General features: G+C 39.4%; 1 protein-coding gene across 1 annotated transcript; it reads left to right on the top strand.

Annotated features, from left to right (window-relative positions):
* The first annotated feature begins 1765 nt into the window (after window positions 1–1765).
* Window positions 1766–15414, top strand: LOC133027448 (myosin heavy chain, fast skeletal muscle-like). The gene is made up of 38 exons (XM_061094459.1): window positions 1766–1969; window positions 2200–2343; window positions 3372–3528; window positions 3638–3665; window positions 3765–3879; window positions 3974–4066; window positions 4151–4214; window positions 4297–4395; window positions 4535–4638; window positions 4719–4857; window positions 5003–5121; window positions 5407–5556; window positions 5637–5807; window positions 5895–6201; window positions 6278–6354; window positions 6428–6515; window positions 6606–6723; window positions 6809–6932; window positions 8182–8318; window positions 8442–8697; window positions 8809–9051; window positions 9135–9311; window positions 9393–9538; window positions 9625–9715; window positions 9800–10189; window positions 10274–10400; window positions 10495–10613; window positions 11189–11385; window positions 11476–11659; window positions 12211–12376; window positions 12569–12693; window positions 12790–13098; window positions 13186–13389; window positions 13817–13942; window positions 14081–14251; window positions 14346–14546; window positions 14622–14753; window positions 15397–15414. Exons 1-38 carry the CDS (start codon window positions 1766–1768, stop codon window positions 15412–15414), a joined length of 5820 nt encoding a protein of 1939 aa, XP_060950442.1.
* Window positions 15415–17001: the final 1587 nt, after the last annotated feature.

The following is a 17001-nucleotide window of genomic DNA, read 5'->3' as shown; positions in this document are numbered from 1 at the left end:
TGTGTCTGATATCAATCTTTTCATCTCATTAATTCTTTAAATTAACGCCAATATTTCCAAAAAGGGTTAGGGGTTAAACCCTAACCCTAAATTAAATATTATAAAAATCAAGCATTATCTTGAATTAATTAAATTTAATAATTTTCCATATCTATATGGTGACATTGTCCTCTGATGTGCCTCACAGTTGATTCTTTGGGAGATGATGGCAGGAGAAAAGAGAGAGCTCCAAATCTCTGACACGACTATTAGCCCACTCTAATCTCTAAAGGAATTTCTATTGAGGGATTCATCAGCTAAGCTTTTATTTATAAGCTTGTCAAAGCAATAGCAAGGGTCATGGATACGTTTAGTTTAAAAGTGTTAATAAGCCTCAGAGGCGGTGGAATTGTTTTTGTTACTTAAATTTTAAAATGTGTGCGATTACACATAATGTTAACCATCCAAGATAAAAAGAAAAGATGAAGTGACTTAGATTTAATTCAAAAGCTTTGTCATGACACACGAGAAGCAGTTTTGTTTGAAAGTGATCATAATCATGTCAAACAAAATATTCTATGTTCAATTAGTGAAAATTCATAATATATAAAATCATGTCTAAGGTATCAAACACTATACACCTTTATTTAATAGTTCAAACATGACAGAAACACTCTTTGAAAAAAAATATATTTGATGTGATCTTTGACTTTTGAGTTTGGTCATTGTCGTATCCACTAACATGGATGAGGCAAGCTTTACATTACATTTGGCTGACACTTTTTAGACTTACAATTAACGCATTTAACATCTATGAGGGGTCATTTTAGGGGTTCAGTATCTTGCCCAAGGACACTTCAGCGTGCAGATGGGGAAGACTGGAACCACCGACATTCTGGAGAATGACCACTCTACCCACAACACCATAAAGTTAGATAAGTATACAAAATTTTGTTTTTACCACCCGTTGAAAAAGTTTCATGATTTCATTCTACAGTACAAATCATGACTCAAATATGTTTAGCACTGAGTTACACTAAGCTCAGTTGAACATAGCTCTTAACGTGAGCAGGTTTGGATTTTCTCACACTTGGTAAGACAACAAATTTGTTTAAACTTTAAATAACTGAACACAACGCCTTGGACAACTGCAGGGCTTAAATGGATAAAATCATTTTTGCTCTTCAAACACGGGGATATACATTTTAAATCTCCCAATGACGATCAAGATGCTAAACAAACAGCGTGTTGGTCCCTGGACGCCTGGGACGTTTAACGCATCCATGTGAGCGCTGAATCTCTGGCAGAGGTCACCTTCCCTTGGAATTCATTATTTTCTTGAGCTGCAGTTGCTGCCCGCTACAGATTTATAACAAAAGCTCAGGGACATCTCCATGATATCACATGCCAGAATAATCATACTAATCACACTTCTCTCCACCCACATTCATTAGAAGCTTTGACCTAAATATAGGAATTTGCTGTCTCTCCTGATGCATCAAGTGGGACCTTATAAAAGCAGTAAGTGTCAAAGCTGTCCACATTTTTCAGCAGGGTCTTCTGCTGGTGACGGTATTGTCCTGTACCATTGTTGTGTGGGGCTGTGATATATACATATATATCTCCTTGTGGGGTTCCATCTTTGTTCTGATACGGGTGTCTCCAGGTAGAGGAACCAAAAGCAGATCTGCTGTAGCTGACGGAGGTAAGTGTTAATATTAATCAGAAAGACTGGTGTAAGATCAGTCTTCTAATCTTTCAGTCCCTCCTAGGGTGCAGTCCAGAGATGAGTTCGGACGCTGAAATGAGCGTGTTTGGGGAGGCTGCCCCTTACCTGAGGAGGCCGGAACGGGAGAGAATCGAAGCCCAGAACAGGCCCTTCGATGCCAAAACTGCCGTGTATGTAGTGGATCCAAAGGAGCTGTTTGCCAAAGGCATTCTGCAAATAAAGGACGGTAGCAACGCAACTGTTAAAACAGACACAGGAAAGGTATGTAATGGTGAATGAGGCATTTGTTTTTTTTAATATATTTTGTTTTTAGGCCATATTATACATTATTAGTTGAGCATGTCCCTTCAGAACCTTATTTTGACAAAATAAAATATCAGCTGTACTTACAGCTTTACAATACCTCATTAAACAAGCGGAGTACTGCTGGCACACTCTGGATTATTGAATTATTTCCCTGATGAAGAGCACGTCCCTCCTCACCCTCACAGGTTGTTACAGTGAAGGATGATGAAGTCTTCCCCATGAACCCGCCCAAGTTCGACAAGATCGAGGACATGGCCATGATGACCCACCTCAACGAGGCCGCTGTGCTGTTTAACCTCAAAGAGCGTTACGCAGCATGGATGATCTATGTGAGTCACACAACATTCAGCTGCTGACGGTCACTAGTCACACGACACAATGTGGAGCTCGACAGAGACCGAGTAGAGCAGCATCAGATCTGGAATAGGTTCGTAATGTATGGTACTGGAGATGCATTATCTTGACTGCCAGAATGGAAAAACATCAAGGTTAAGATTCAAGATATCATTCCATATAACTTATATAACTCCTAGTAAACACTGAAAAGGTAATACGTTTTTTCAGATATGTCCATCATAAAAATTTTAAGAATCTATTTTAAAAGTGGAATATTTTAAATTGCACCTCGTACCTGTTCATAGAAATTGGCTATGTGTTTGTGTTTTTTGTTACTGTGCTCTCTCGTTTGACGTGATTTAGTCCTGTCTGAATCAAGTGATGTGTCACTGCTTGCTGAAGTCACCGAAGCAGCCTCAATCAAATCTGATCAAAGACAGATCTGTGATCTTATAGAATTGAATGCAGGATACAGAGTTTTGAATCTGAAGCCTGCTTACCTTGGGTGTACAGTTAATAATGCTAGTAGTGAATTGCTCTTTTATGTTTTGGAGTAAAAGTGAAAAATACCCCAAATAAATCTACTTAAGTAAAGTATGGTTACGTGAAAAATGTTCTTAAGTACAGTTATTAAGTAAATACACTCTGTTGCATTTCACCTCTGTTGCATCTACTACGTCAATTTATTATTATTATTATTATTAGTAGCAGTAGTAGAAGTAGTATTGCTTATTGCATAAGAATATGTATGTATATCTTTGTGAATATATAAAGAAAGGTTTTACTGCCAAACTGGTCTCATTCTGAATAATCAGACAAGCGATAGCCATCAGTTTTGAAAAATTTGTCTTCAAATACCGAATATGAATTTGTTCGGGACATAACTTACTTAAAGACATGAAGTAATCATTTGATAATTCCCATGAGAAAATACACATCTTTTACATTTTGCTGTAACCAAGATGTCTAAACACATTTTGGCTTTTAAATCAACAAACCCTGTGTGTTTGTTTGATTGTAGACCTACTCAGGCCTCTTCTGTGTCACTGTGAACCCTTACAAGTGGCTCCCGGTATACAACCAAGAAGTGGTGGTGGCCTACAGGGGCAAAAAGCGCCAGGAGGCTCCACCACACATCTTCTCCATCTCTGACAACGCCTACCAGTTCATGCTCACTGGTAATCTCAAATAATAAAAAAACTATTAACTTTATATTCAGTTTTAGAACAGATTATGATGCTAAACTTGGCTTCTATAATATTACTGTGGTGTTGTTTGTTTTTCTAGACAGAGAAAACCAGTCCATCCTCATCACGTAAGCTCAAGCTGCATTTAGATGCAACTGCTACAACTTATCTTTGACACTTATTACTAAAGAGGAAATAATCTGGCGATTATTTTTTCTGTAATGTAGCGGAGAATCCGGTGCAGGAAAGACTGTAAACACCAAACGTGTCATCCAGTACTTTGCGACAATCGCAGTGTCTGGGGACAGGAAAAAAGATGTTAGTGTCTCTGGAAAATTACAGGTGAGACAATGTTTTTCTTTGAAACAAATGATCTACCACTAAATATAATTGCCAGGATTTATTGCATCTTATTTTTTTCTACCGGCTGCTGTAGGGCAATCTAGAGGACCAGATCATCTCTGCTAACCCACTGCTAGAGGCTTTTGGAAATGCCAAAACAGTCAGAAATGACAACTCTTCACGTTTTGTGAGTACAGAGATAAAACGTTTGTTAATACCAATACCTTATTTTAACATTTTCAGACATATTCATTTACTTTTTCCCTTTCAGGGCAAATTCATCAGAATCCACTTTGGAACCACAGGAAAACTGTCTTCCGCCGACATTGAAACTTGTGAGCTAGATAACAGTGGAGATTTACACAGTGTTTTGTTGTGAGAGTCCTGTGCTTTAGTGAGTCTTGTTTCTCTTGGTAGATTTGTTGGAAAAATCTCGAGTAACGTTCCAGCTGTCTTCAGAGAGGAGTTACCATATTTTCTACCAGATCATGTCCAACAAAAAGCCTGAGCTCATAGGTAACAGTTTTGGCAAATGTCTTGTTTATCTGTATTATATTAAATCTTTTAAAATTCAAAATTTGTTGGGGTAGGGATTTCTATTTACAGTGTGTGTCTATATTGCAAGATTCATGCATGTCTGTAATTTCCCATCCAGAGACTCTCCTCATCACCACCAACCCCTACGACTTCCCGTTTGTCAGCCAGGGGGAGATCAGTGTGGCTAGTATCAATGACAGTGACGAACTAATGGCCACTGATGTAAGTCACATTTACAATTTATTTTTTTCCGCCACTGCTAACATGAAACATACGATTCATCTTCACCGATGTGCTTTCAGAGCGCTATCGACACCCTCGGCTTCACTGGAGAGGAGAGGATTGGCATCTACAAGCTAACAGGTGCTGTGATGCATTATGGGAATATGAAGTTCAAGCAGAAGCAGAGAGAGGAGCAGGCAGAGCCAGATGGAACAGAGGGTAATTGCTTTTTTCCCTCTTACGGCAATCATGTTTTTTAATGTTTGGTATAACAATATTTTTTAATATTCTACATTTGAACTGACTTACCTTTTAACATAATCTGCTTTGTATTTCTATTATTTTATATTTCTTCTTCAAACAGTGGCTGACAAATCAGCTTACCTGATGGGACTGAACTCTGCTGACCTGCTGAAAGCACTGTGTTACCCTAGAGTGAAGGTTGGGAATGAGTATGTGACCAAAGGGCAAACTGTTCAGCAGGTAGGTTCGTTGAATTCATATCACTCCATGTAATAGTTTATGTCATGTACTTAAATAATCATATTATGGCTAATACTCTGGAGTTGAGAGTAAACAATACTTGCAGCACCAATCAATATTCATTTATATATGATTGGCTCAACTTAAAGGGAATTTTAATACCTGCTGCATGCGTACATGTAAAATGAAATGAAGGTGTACAATATTACACATCATATCTTATATAGTTTAAAGGTTTTATTTCCAAAATGTATTGCAATCTAACTGGAACATGCCATTGTGCAGGTCTACAACTCCATTGGAGCTTTGGCCAAATCGGTGTATGAGAAGATGTTTCTGTGGATGGTCTTTCGCATTAATCAGATGCTGGAAACCAAGCAACCCAGACAGTTCTTTATAGGAGTCCTTGACATTGCTGGGTTTGAAATATTTGATGTAAGTTGGCGCTTAGTAGTGCATTCACTGGAAATCATAACCAATAATGGTGATAACACTCAAAAGGGTTTGTTTTTCAGTTTAACAGTCTGGAACAGCTGTGTATCAATTTCACCAATGAGAAACTGCAACAGTTTTTCAACCATCACATGTTCGTGCTGGAGCAAGAGGAGTATAAGAAAGAAGGCATCGAATGGGAGTTCATTGACTTTGGGATGGACCTGGCTGCGTGTATAGAGCTTATTGAAAAGGTTTGTCTTATTCAAACAAAATATTCTAAAAAGTTATCGATAATGCCTAAAGGTTTTGTTTAACTTTTTTGGTACCACCTTCAACAGCCAATGGGCATCTTTTCCATCCTTGAAGAGGAGTGTATGTTTCCCAAGGCATCAGACACCACCTTCAAAAACAAGCTGTATGACCAACATCTTGGAAAATCAGGCAACTTCCAGAAGCCCAAGCCTGTCAAAGGCAGGGCTGAGGCTACCTTCTCCCTGGTGCACTACGCTGGCACAGTGGACTACAGCATCACAGGCTGGCTGGACAAGAACAAGGACCCACTGAATGAGACTGTAGTCCAGCTGTACCAGAAAGCCGGCCTCAAACTGTTAGCGTTCCTCTATTCTACCTACTCCTCAGTAGATGGTAAATCTGTTACAATTTTAAACCTTTATTTCTTTTGAGGGTTGAATTTGAGCCAATTATAAAACCTTTTTTTTAGAAAACGCTGGTGGAGTTGCCAAGAAAGCAACAAAGAAGAAGGGCTCGTCCTTCCAGACTGTGTCAGCCCTCTTCAGGGTAACTGCAAACTAAAATAAATAATATTAGGTGGTGATGATTGTGAAATAATGACAATAATAATCCCTTACAGGAGAACCTGGGAAAGCTGATGACAAATCTCAGGTGCACCCATCCTCACTTTGTCCGCTGTCTGATTCCAAATGAAAGTAAAACTCCAGGTATTTCCCATAATGTAACAAGCACTCCATATCAGACATACCTAGTTTATCAGGCAGCTTGATTATGACATTGCTTTGGCTGACTTTAAGGTATTATGGAACACCATCTGGTTATCCATCAACTGCGATGTAATGGAGTGCTGGAAGGAATCAGAATCTGCAGGAAGGGCTTCCCTAGCAGAATTCTGTATGGAGATTTCAAGCAAAGGTAAAAAAAAAAAAAAAAGCAAAGACGAGAGAAATTTGCGAGAAATCAGTTAATAACTTTTGTTTCATACAACTTTTCCTTGTAGGTACAAAGTGCTGAATGCTAGTGTGATTCCTGAGGGACAATTCATTGACAACAAGAAAGCTGCTGAAAAGCTCCTGGGGTCTATTGATGTGGATCACACCCAGTATAAGTTTGGGTATACCAAGGTAAGTTAGCCTTAGTGGGACAAAAGGCCTCAGTATATGTCAAACAGAGAACGTGTTGGAACATCTATCAGCTTGGTAGGGTTATTTTGATGTCAAGCTTTGTAACTGTAGGTGTTGAGGTGAGAGGGTGGGCAGGGTTTAAAGCAGGGATGCCAGGGTGAAATTGGACAGGGGGCCAGATTTTTTCAAGCAAGCCCTCAGGGGGCCGGATTACACTTTCGGACTGAAAAGGCCAAACACTGACTCAACACATGGATAGGTAGGTTATTTGAAATTATTCATGAAGGCCTACACATCAATATATTATAACATCCCCGCTTCACAGACGACACAGAACTTCTTCTTATATTTGTAACTTTATTAAAGTTAACATGAACATGTCCACTTCTTATTCCTATCTCTTCACTCCTAACATCAAACTCCTAATATTGTCTTTTGCACACTCTGTCTACATATTCTTACACTCATAGTATATTATATGACCTATTGTATAGTCAAATACTTATATTCATATTCATACCTCTACTATATATCATATATTATATCATACTCTCTGTATATTCTTTGTATACATAAGTCTATATACACATATTTATACATGTGTACATGTTATAATTACTATTATTATATCACTATTACTATTATTATTATATATACTGTTGCTGCCATTATTACTATATACTGCTTTTATATTGGTATAATTACTATCATATATAAATATATATTATGTTATATTATATACTATATATACTGTACTATTCTTATATACTGTCTAACAATAACATTACCATCATATCATCAGTACTATTACCATCATCTTGCCACTGCACCTTATCTACCTATTTTATTTTATCTTGTGCTTCTGTTTTTTATTCTTTCTACCTCAATATTTTTTATTTTATTCTATTGTATTGTATTTTTGTATTTTATTGTATTCAAATGTACCGGCTGCTATGACAACTTAATTTCCCTTCGGAAAGTAATCAATCAATCTATCTATCTATCTATCTATCTATCTATCTATCTATCTATCTATCTATCTATCTATCTATCTATCTATCTATCTATCTATCTATCTATCTATCTATCTATCTATCTATCTATCTATCTATCTATCTATCTATCTATCTATCTATCTATCTATCTATCTATCTATCTATCTATCTAACTAACTCAACAAAATGTTGGAAATGGAAAATGTTATACTAAAAAATTATGTTAAGAGTTAGAGATTTGTTTTCTTCTGCAGGTGTTCTTCAAAGCAGGACTCTTGGGTTTACTAGAAGAAATGAGGGATGAAAAACTGGCCTCCCTCATTACCATTACTCAAGCCTTGTGTCGTGGCTTCCTCCGAAGAAGGGAGCTTGGGAACAGGATGGAGAGTAGGTAATAACAATTATGGTATATAATCACAGATACTCAGTTTCATTGACTACAAAGATTGTCGGACATAATGCAATTTGCTGAAACATGTTGAACCCAATAACTACAAACTCCATCACTTTGCAGAGAAGCCATTTACATTATCCAGTACAACATTCGCTCTTTCATGAATGTAAAACACTGGCCATGGATGAAGCTCTACTTCAAGATCAAACCACTCTTGAGGAGTGCTGAGACTGAGAAGGAGATGGCCATCATGAAAGTGGAGTTTGCCAAGTGCAAGGAGGACTTAGCCAAAGCTGAGGCCAAGAAGAAGGAGCTGGAAGGCAAAATGGTTTCCCTGCTTCAGGAGAAGAATGATTTGAGTCTGCATGTTCAATCTGTGAGTTGTTGCAAAACATACAGCAAAGTCACACTGCATGTGTTAAAGTAAGTAATATGTAAGAAGAGCTGCATGCTACAAAAATTAATATTGCATACTTTTATTGAATAGGAAAGTGAGAGCCTGGCAGATGCAGAAGAAAGGTGTGAAGGGCTGATAAAGAACAAGATATTGCTAGAGTCCAAAACCAAAGAACTCAGTGAGAGACTAGAGGACGAGGAGGAGGTGAATGCTGAGCTGACTTCCAAGAAGAGGAAGCTGGAGGATGAGTGCTCTGAGCTGAAGAAAGACATTGATGACTTGGAACTCACCTTGGCTAAAGTAGAGAAGGAAAAACATGCCACTGAAAACAAGGTACTATTTGTACCATTTGGACAATCATCTGACTGCCAAACAGAACGCATTTACTAATACATTTACTCTTTTTATGCATTAAGGTGAAGAATTTGACAGAAGAAATGTCTTCTCTTGATGATACCATCGCCAAATTATCCAAAGAGAAGTTGGCGCTTCAGGAAGCTCATCAGCAGACACTGGATGACCTGCAAGCAGAGGAAGACAAAGTCAACTCTCTGACTAAAGCTAAGATCAAGCTGGAGCAACAAGTCGATGATGTAGGTCTATGGCCATGTCGACTTTGGAAATCATTGCATGTGTGGTTTGAGAATGTTGCTGAAAATGTGTGCATGTGTTAGCTTGAGGGCTCTCTGGAACAAGAAAAGAAGGTCCGGATGGATGTCGAGAGGGCCAAAAGGAAGCTCGAAGGGGATCTTAAACTTGCCCAGGAATCCATAATGGATCTTGAAAATGACAAACAACAGCTGGAGGAACACCTTAAAAAGTATGCATGGGCGCATCAATGCTTAGAAAATATTCACATATACTTAACATCTCCTCTAAATACGTGATATGATTTGTGTATAACAGGAAAGACTTTGAATTCAGCCAACTTGTTGCCAAAATTGAGGATGAGCAGAGTGTGGCTGTACAATCTCAGAAGAGGATCAAGGAACTTCAGGTAGTTGAAGAAAAAGAAATGTAAAAATTGAAATTCCATAAAGTCAAAGGATGACATTTTGATTATTTTTGTTGGTTTACCTAGGCTCGCATTGAAGAGCTGGAGGAGGAGATTGAAGGTGAACGTGCAGCCAGAGTTAAAGTAGAAAAGCAAAGGTCTGGTTTTTCCAGGGAGCTGGAGGAGATCAGTGAGCGGCTGGAAGAGGCTGGAGGAGCCACCGCTGCTCAGATAGAGATGAACAAGAAGCGAGAGACCGAGTTTCAGAAACTGAGACGGGACCTTGAGGAGTCAACACTCCACCATGAGGCCACTGCTGCAGCTCTGAGGAAGAAACATGCTGACAGCGTGGCTGAGCTGGGAGAGCAAATTGACACCCTGCAGAGAGTGAAGCAGAAGCTGGAGAAGGAGAAGAGTGAGTACAAGATGGAGATTGACGACCTGTCCAGCAGCATAGAGGTCATGGTCAAGGCAAAGGTAAGCTCCACCAGTAAGGTAAATGGGTGTAGTAAAAATAACATGCTAAACAGTTTAATTTATTTATTTTCTTAATGATATCAGACTAATTATGAGAAGCTGTGCCACTCTTTGGAAGACCAACTGAGTGAATACAAGACGAAACATGATGAGAACACTCGTCTGATCACTGAAATTAATACTCAAATGGCCAGACTTCAGAATGAAAATGGTAAGCACCTGGGTGACTGTAAATTATTGAACACACTTATAAAGACCAGCACTTGTCTCTTTTCCAATTTTTCTATCTAACATCTCTTAATCAGGTGAGTTCTCTCGTCTTCTTGAGGAGAAAGAGGCAATACTCTCTCAGATGTCTAGGGCTAAGCTTGCCTTCACTCAGCAAATTGAGGAACTGAAAAGGCAGGGTGAAGACGAAACAAAGGTTTGTTGCACTACTGCACTCAATGTTACATTAATGATCTGTGAAGGTCAGCAGGCTAACTGGTCAGCCGGAGCCATTGCTTATTCGAACTTGGAATCTCTGCTAAGCTTTCAACTTGTTCTGGTTACCTTAAAATGGATGCATCTTTGCAGCCTTTTCTTTTAACTTAACACAAATTGTCCTTCCACTGAGGTTAACAAGGAACACTAACATAATAGTTTAACATTGGTAGAAATACACAGAATAACATTGATGCAAAGTTAAATGTCAAAATAAATATATACATCTATAAAGAGGCCTTTAAAGCTGGCATTAGCAGAACATTGGCTGTGCCTCCACCAGTACCTACAGCAAAGCCTATCTCCTTTATTTGATCAGTATACAAACAGAAATGAAAAGTTGTGGAAGTTACAAACAGGAACTATCTCTCTCTGCCCAAACACTGCTAGTTGTTTCTCTCTCTCGCTGCTTCATGTATATGCACAGCTATTCCAACTGACTTCTGGCTCTAGCTTTTAACACATACAGATGAAGCATTTTTCTTGCAATTAGATCCATATATGCCTTTCTTTTAGGCTAAAAATGCCTTTGCCCATGCCCTGCAATCTGCCCGTCACGACTGCGATCTGCTCAGAGAGCAGTTCGAGGAGGAGCAGGAGGCCAAGGCCGAGCTGCAGAGAGCAATGTCCAAGGCCAACAGTGAGATTGCCCAGTGGAGGACCAAATACGAGACTGATGCCATCCAGCGCAATGATGAGCTGGAAGAGGCCAAGTGAGAATTTTTCTAATACTGCACAAATACTTGAGATATTTTAAATGTTACATTACAAGCATTAACGGTATTTAAATGTATGATTTGCAGGAAAAAGCTTGCTCAACGTTTGCAGGAGGCTGAGGAGGGCATCGAGGCTGTGAACGCCAAGTGCTCTTCTTTCGAGAAGACGAAGCAGAGGCTGCAGGGAGAGGTGGAGGACCTGATGATCGATGTGGAAAGAGCAAATGCAAAAGCAGCTGTCTTGGATAAAAAGCAGAGAAGTATTGATAAGGTAACAAAGGCATGCAAATTAATTATGCCAAATTCTTAAAGGTTCAGTGTGTACGATTTATATGAAAGGGATCTTTTGACAGAAACTGACTATAAAACAACCCTAGTGATGCTTGTTTGTGTTTCATCTAACATTTATATTGTACCCTAGAATGGGCCTTTTATATTTAATTACTTTATATTTATACCATCAGGAGCGAGTCCTCTCTCTATAGAACCCCTTTGGTTTTTACAGTCATACAACTGTACCCCCGAAGAGAGGGGTTTTCAGCTGCAACATGACACTTCAACACTAGATGTCACTAAATTCTACACACTGAACCTTTAAATTGTGTGGTTAAGTACAACAATTCACCAATATTAACTAACTAACTAACTAAAATTATATTGTTATTCTTGAAAATAATGCAAAGCTATTCTTTTAACTCAACAAATACTTACTTTAAACAGCCATTTAAGTTTGCTATTTTAAACACTTGTCATGAGGTAGGTCAGCGACAAACTGCGAGGGACCATTTTTATCCAAACCAATATTTTTTTCCTGTTCCTTAGATTCTGTCTGAGTGGAAGCAGAAGTATGAAGAGTGTCAGGCAGAGCTGGACGGATCACAGAAGGAGTCTCGCTCCCTCAACACTGAGCTCTTCAAGATTAAGAACTCTTACGAGGAAGCTTTGGAGCACCTTGATATTCTCAAACGAGATAATAAAAACCTGCAACGTGTGTATATTACTACAAAATACTACAATGCTATTTTCTTAAGGTTTATCCTTCATATCCTACACATTTTTTTAAAATAAATCTGATTGTAATTTATAATCACCAATAGTGCCTAGGGGGATTTTGTAAGGGTATTTTCATTAAACAAATATAATACATATTATGTTAAGAAAATACATATTGTATTTTTAGAGGAAATCTTGGATCTGACTGAACAACTTGGAGAAAATGGCAAAGCCATCCACGAGATTGAGAAGACTAAGAAACAAACGGAAAATGAGAAGACCGAGATCCAGAATGCTCTGGAAGAGGCTGAAGTAAGTCTATGTGATATACAAAAAAATTGTTACTTCCTGAAATATGAGTTCATTTTTTTGATTTTTCCTTATTATTTATCTTAATCTTTACCCCAGGCCTCTCTGGAGCACGAGGAATCCAAAATCCTCCGCGTCCAGCTGGAGCTCACTCAAGTCAAAGGAGAGGTCGATCGCAGGCTGGCTGAGAAGGACGAGGAGCTGGAGCAGATGAAACGCAACCACCAGCGCATTGTGGAAACCATGCAGTCTGCCTTGGATGCTGAGACACGCGGCAGGAATGATGCCATGAGAGTCCGGAAGAAAATGGAGACTGATCTCAATGAGATGGAGATCCAGCTGAGCCACTCCAATCGGCAGGCTGCTGAAGCCCAAAAGCAGCTGAAGAATATGCAGGCCCACCTTAAAGTGAACTATTGCACCTCTCTCTAGAATAACTTTTAAAACCCATTTTGGACAGATTATGGAACTTTTAATCATTATTTCTCCCTGCAGGAACAAACCCTTCACCTTGATGAGGCCCTGCGCAGCCAGGAGGACCTGAAGGAGCAGGTAGCCATGGTGGAGCGCAGGAGCAGCCTTTTGCAGGCAGAGGTGGAGGAGCTCACAGCTGCGCTGGAACAGTCGGAACGAGGCCGCAAATTAGCTGAACAGGAACTCACTGATGCCGCCCAGAGAGTTGGGCTGCTGCACTCTCAGGTGAGCCTTGTTTTCAGAAGCATGTTTCTAGAATTCAGCTGTTAAAGAGTCAGAATCAATTCTCAGGAAATGGCAGAGACCAAAAGATGAGCTAAAAGCAAATCTGTTATCCAGAACAAGGGTATGTAATATTTTGATTGTTTTGGTCTAATAGTTGCAACGAAGGAGCATTGTTGTTTTGACATTTAATGATAGTATCTCTTCTCACTGAACAAAAATGTGGAGATTAAGACCATTATAGTGCCATTGGGAGATTTTTTGTCTAAGTTGAAGTTTTTTTTATGTGCAGAGAGCTACAGATACAGTTGAGTTATTTAAACTTTACAACTTTATATGCTCTGTGCTCTTCTGTTTAGAGGCATTACTGCAAGCTTTGGGTATATGTTAATTGTATTCCATCAGTTTCTTGACTGTCCTTTATCTGCAGAACACCAGTCTTCTAAACTCTAAGAGAAAGCTGGATGCAGATGTGAGCCAGCTGCAGGGTGATGTGGAGGATGCAATCCAAGAGGCCCGCAATGCAGAGGAAAAAGCTAAGAAAGCCATCACTGATGTAAATATCAAAAGTTTTCCCTCTAATTATATCCAGCAATTAGAATTCCAAATGGTGTGATTAGAAACTTTGTGAAATGGCAATCATCAAGGCCCTCTTGTTTTGAAACAATCTCTGAATTAAACACAATGGATGTAGGCAGCCATGATGGCAGAGGAGCTGAAGAAAGAGCAAGACACAAGCAGCCACCTGGAGAGGATGAGGAAGAACCTGGAGGTGTCTGTGAAGGATCTGCAGCACCGTCTGGATGAGGCTGAGAGCTTGGCTTTGAAGGGGGGCAAGAAGCAGCTCCAGAAACTGGAAACTCGGGTATCATACTCATTCATGTGAGATTTCTGTAGCGTCATTGAAACAATAAGTGCAGCTGATGTCGGGTGTCGGGTGTCTTGATTTTCTCTCGTAGATGCGTGAACTGGAGGGTGAAGTGGAGAACGAGCAGAAAAGAGCCTCGGAGGCCATCAAGGGAATCCGTAAATACGAGAGGAGAGTCAAGGAGCTCACTTACCAGACTGAAGAGGACAAGAAGACCGTTTTGAGACTTCAGGACCTGGTGGACAAGCTGCAACTCAAAGTCAAGGCATACAAGCGGCACAATGAGGAAGCTGTAAGACCTTCGCATCAAATAAGAAAGTTTTTTGATCATGTTATACCTGAGCTTATTGTGTTTTTGTTCCTACAGGACGAGCAGGCCAACATCTATCTTGCTAAGCTAAGGAAGGTGCAGCATGAGCTGGAGGAGGCGCAGGAGCGAGCAGACATCGCTGAGTCCCAGGTCAACAAGATGAGAGCCAAGAGCCGAGACTTTGCAAAGGTAACTATCAACACAAGTTTATTTAAGTTTGTTTTTTTTTCAATTCTTTTTCAGTTTGATCATTGTATCAAAAATGATAAATAAACTGACCTGTCCAGGGTGCACACCACCTCTCACTCAATGGTAGTTGGGATTGTCTCAAGCTGCTCCATGATTCTCAAGGGTTAAGCGATATAAATAATTGTATTGTACAATATAGAAATTAAAGTCTCAGAACGCATGTGTCAGCTTTCCCATAGACGGGAACACTTGTATATATCAGTGGTTGCAGAGGTTATGGTTTGTGAACGAGACAAATACTGAGCCTATGAGGACTGATTGAAACAATGACATAAAGGGATCAAATTTTGTATTTTAAAATATCTAGCTAGAATTTACTAGATCTGAGTTTGTATTTGGGTCTGCATCCAATTGCACAAACTCATACAGGTTTGTCCCCATTACATGTCTGTATGTTTGAAAAAAAAGTGCCAAAATGTAACCTTTTCTTTCCTGACCCGTCTCGATTCCTCCAACCAAGTTTAGTAATAATTTTCCATCCATAGGTTTTAGGGTTAGGGTTAGGGGTTAGACATCTAAATGGTCACAGTAGATAGTTACATATCTTTTTTCCTTTCCTTTCCTTCCTCTATCTCCTTCTCAGGCTGGTGAATCTGAGTAGACCTGGCAGTGATGGCACATCCTCGAGCTGCAAGTGCTTATGTAGAGAGGCTCAGTTAAGTTAACAAGCCTCATTGTTTTGCAGTGAAACTGTAGCAGAATAAAGTTGTGTGAAGCAGAAGCTTTGTCTGTTTTTTCCTCTGCAATCTGATGACGTCCAATTAAAACCCCCAAAAATCTTGTTGGCATTTTCCAGCTGCCCACACAATAATCAGTCCGTATCCACGTCTGTCTGATATCAACACGAATGAGTGGAAACTTGCGTCATGGCCCTTGCTGTATTAGCGGACTACTCTAAGCTTTGTTGCGCTAATTAGCTTTGTGATTTGTCTAAGTCCCCCTCAGTGTGTTCAGTTAGCCTCAGATTTGAGCAACTGTTTGCAGAGATCAGGGCAAATCCCAGAAGAACGCCTGCTGACATTTGCAACCTGCGTTAAAATAGCCCTCCTCTCCACTGTAACTCATCTACACGGTACCTAATGTAAGCATTAGAGCTGTGGATTAACTGTGATTGCACCAGTTTAATCAGAAGAACAACATGTACCAACGATCATGTATTTAGCCCTGTCACTCCACCCTTGGATCTGTTTGTTTTGCACATAGGACAGAGGTATTCTGTGCTGCTTTGTTTTGTTGCTCTGTTATTTCTTCGCCAGGGACTTTAAATCCTCATTATAACAGGAATCTCAAGTGTCTGAGACCCAGATTAGAAGTTAATGCCTGACATGGAAATAAATACTTATCAGCATGTCGTCCATCCTCACAGCTATGCAGAGTTTTGATTGGCAAAATGACAATGTTTAAGTTGAGTTTCCCTAATCATTTGGAATATGTCACAAAATGTGGCATGTGTCACTTCATCTCTCTGCCTGTGTCCTTTCAGTATCTCATAATCCAGTGGCTCTTACCAGTAAGACATAAAAGACTCAATGTCATTTTAATCCAAGCCTGAGATTTGTCTCAGTGCCGTCAATATTCTGATATCATGTAGATTGCTACAGTCCCTACAGCTAGAGGGCTCCCTCGAACAAGACATGAGGAAGAAGCCTCAGGATTAAGTCACAAGTATTCTGTACTGGTGATGCCACAGCTCCGGAGAAGCAGTTCTGGTTCAGGTTGTTTCACAGTATTTTATAGACAGACATGACAAGTGAGAGACGCATTAATGGACAAGGAGATCCAGGTCAAAGTTCGCAATGGGCCCCTTTGAATTCCCAAGTTTTTTCAACTCTGCATGTGTGTGTAGAAGTTATTTATTAGTAATTCAATTGAGTTGTTAAAAAACTGTGTATTTATTCATCAAGCAAATGTAAAATAGTGTCGGTGTCCACTTGAGGAGGTTAACATTAATATTCTACTATAATATATTATTTATTTTCTCGTTTCCACCAATTGTTGAGAATAACATCTGTATTTTCAGCCACTAAATGTGATATTTTTTACCATCAGCTGTAACTAACAAGTTTGATGTGGTGACAATTCTCTGCCACTTCACTTTTAAATTCAATTCGCAGCTTCAAGTAATTAATATAACTTGTAAAAAATATTAACTTCAATAACGTGCTCAAACCAATTACAAGAATAACAT

This window comes from Limanda limanda, chromosome 21 (assembly GCF_963576545.1).
Source record: "Limanda limanda chromosome 21, fLimLim1.1, whole genome shotgun sequence".
In the NCBI taxonomy this organism is placed as follows: domain Eukaryota; kingdom Metazoa; phylum Chordata; class Actinopteri; order Pleuronectiformes; family Pleuronectidae; genus Limanda; species Limanda limanda.
Note: the sequence above shows the minus strand (reverse complement) of the source record. Positions and strands in the feature narration are given on the sequence as shown.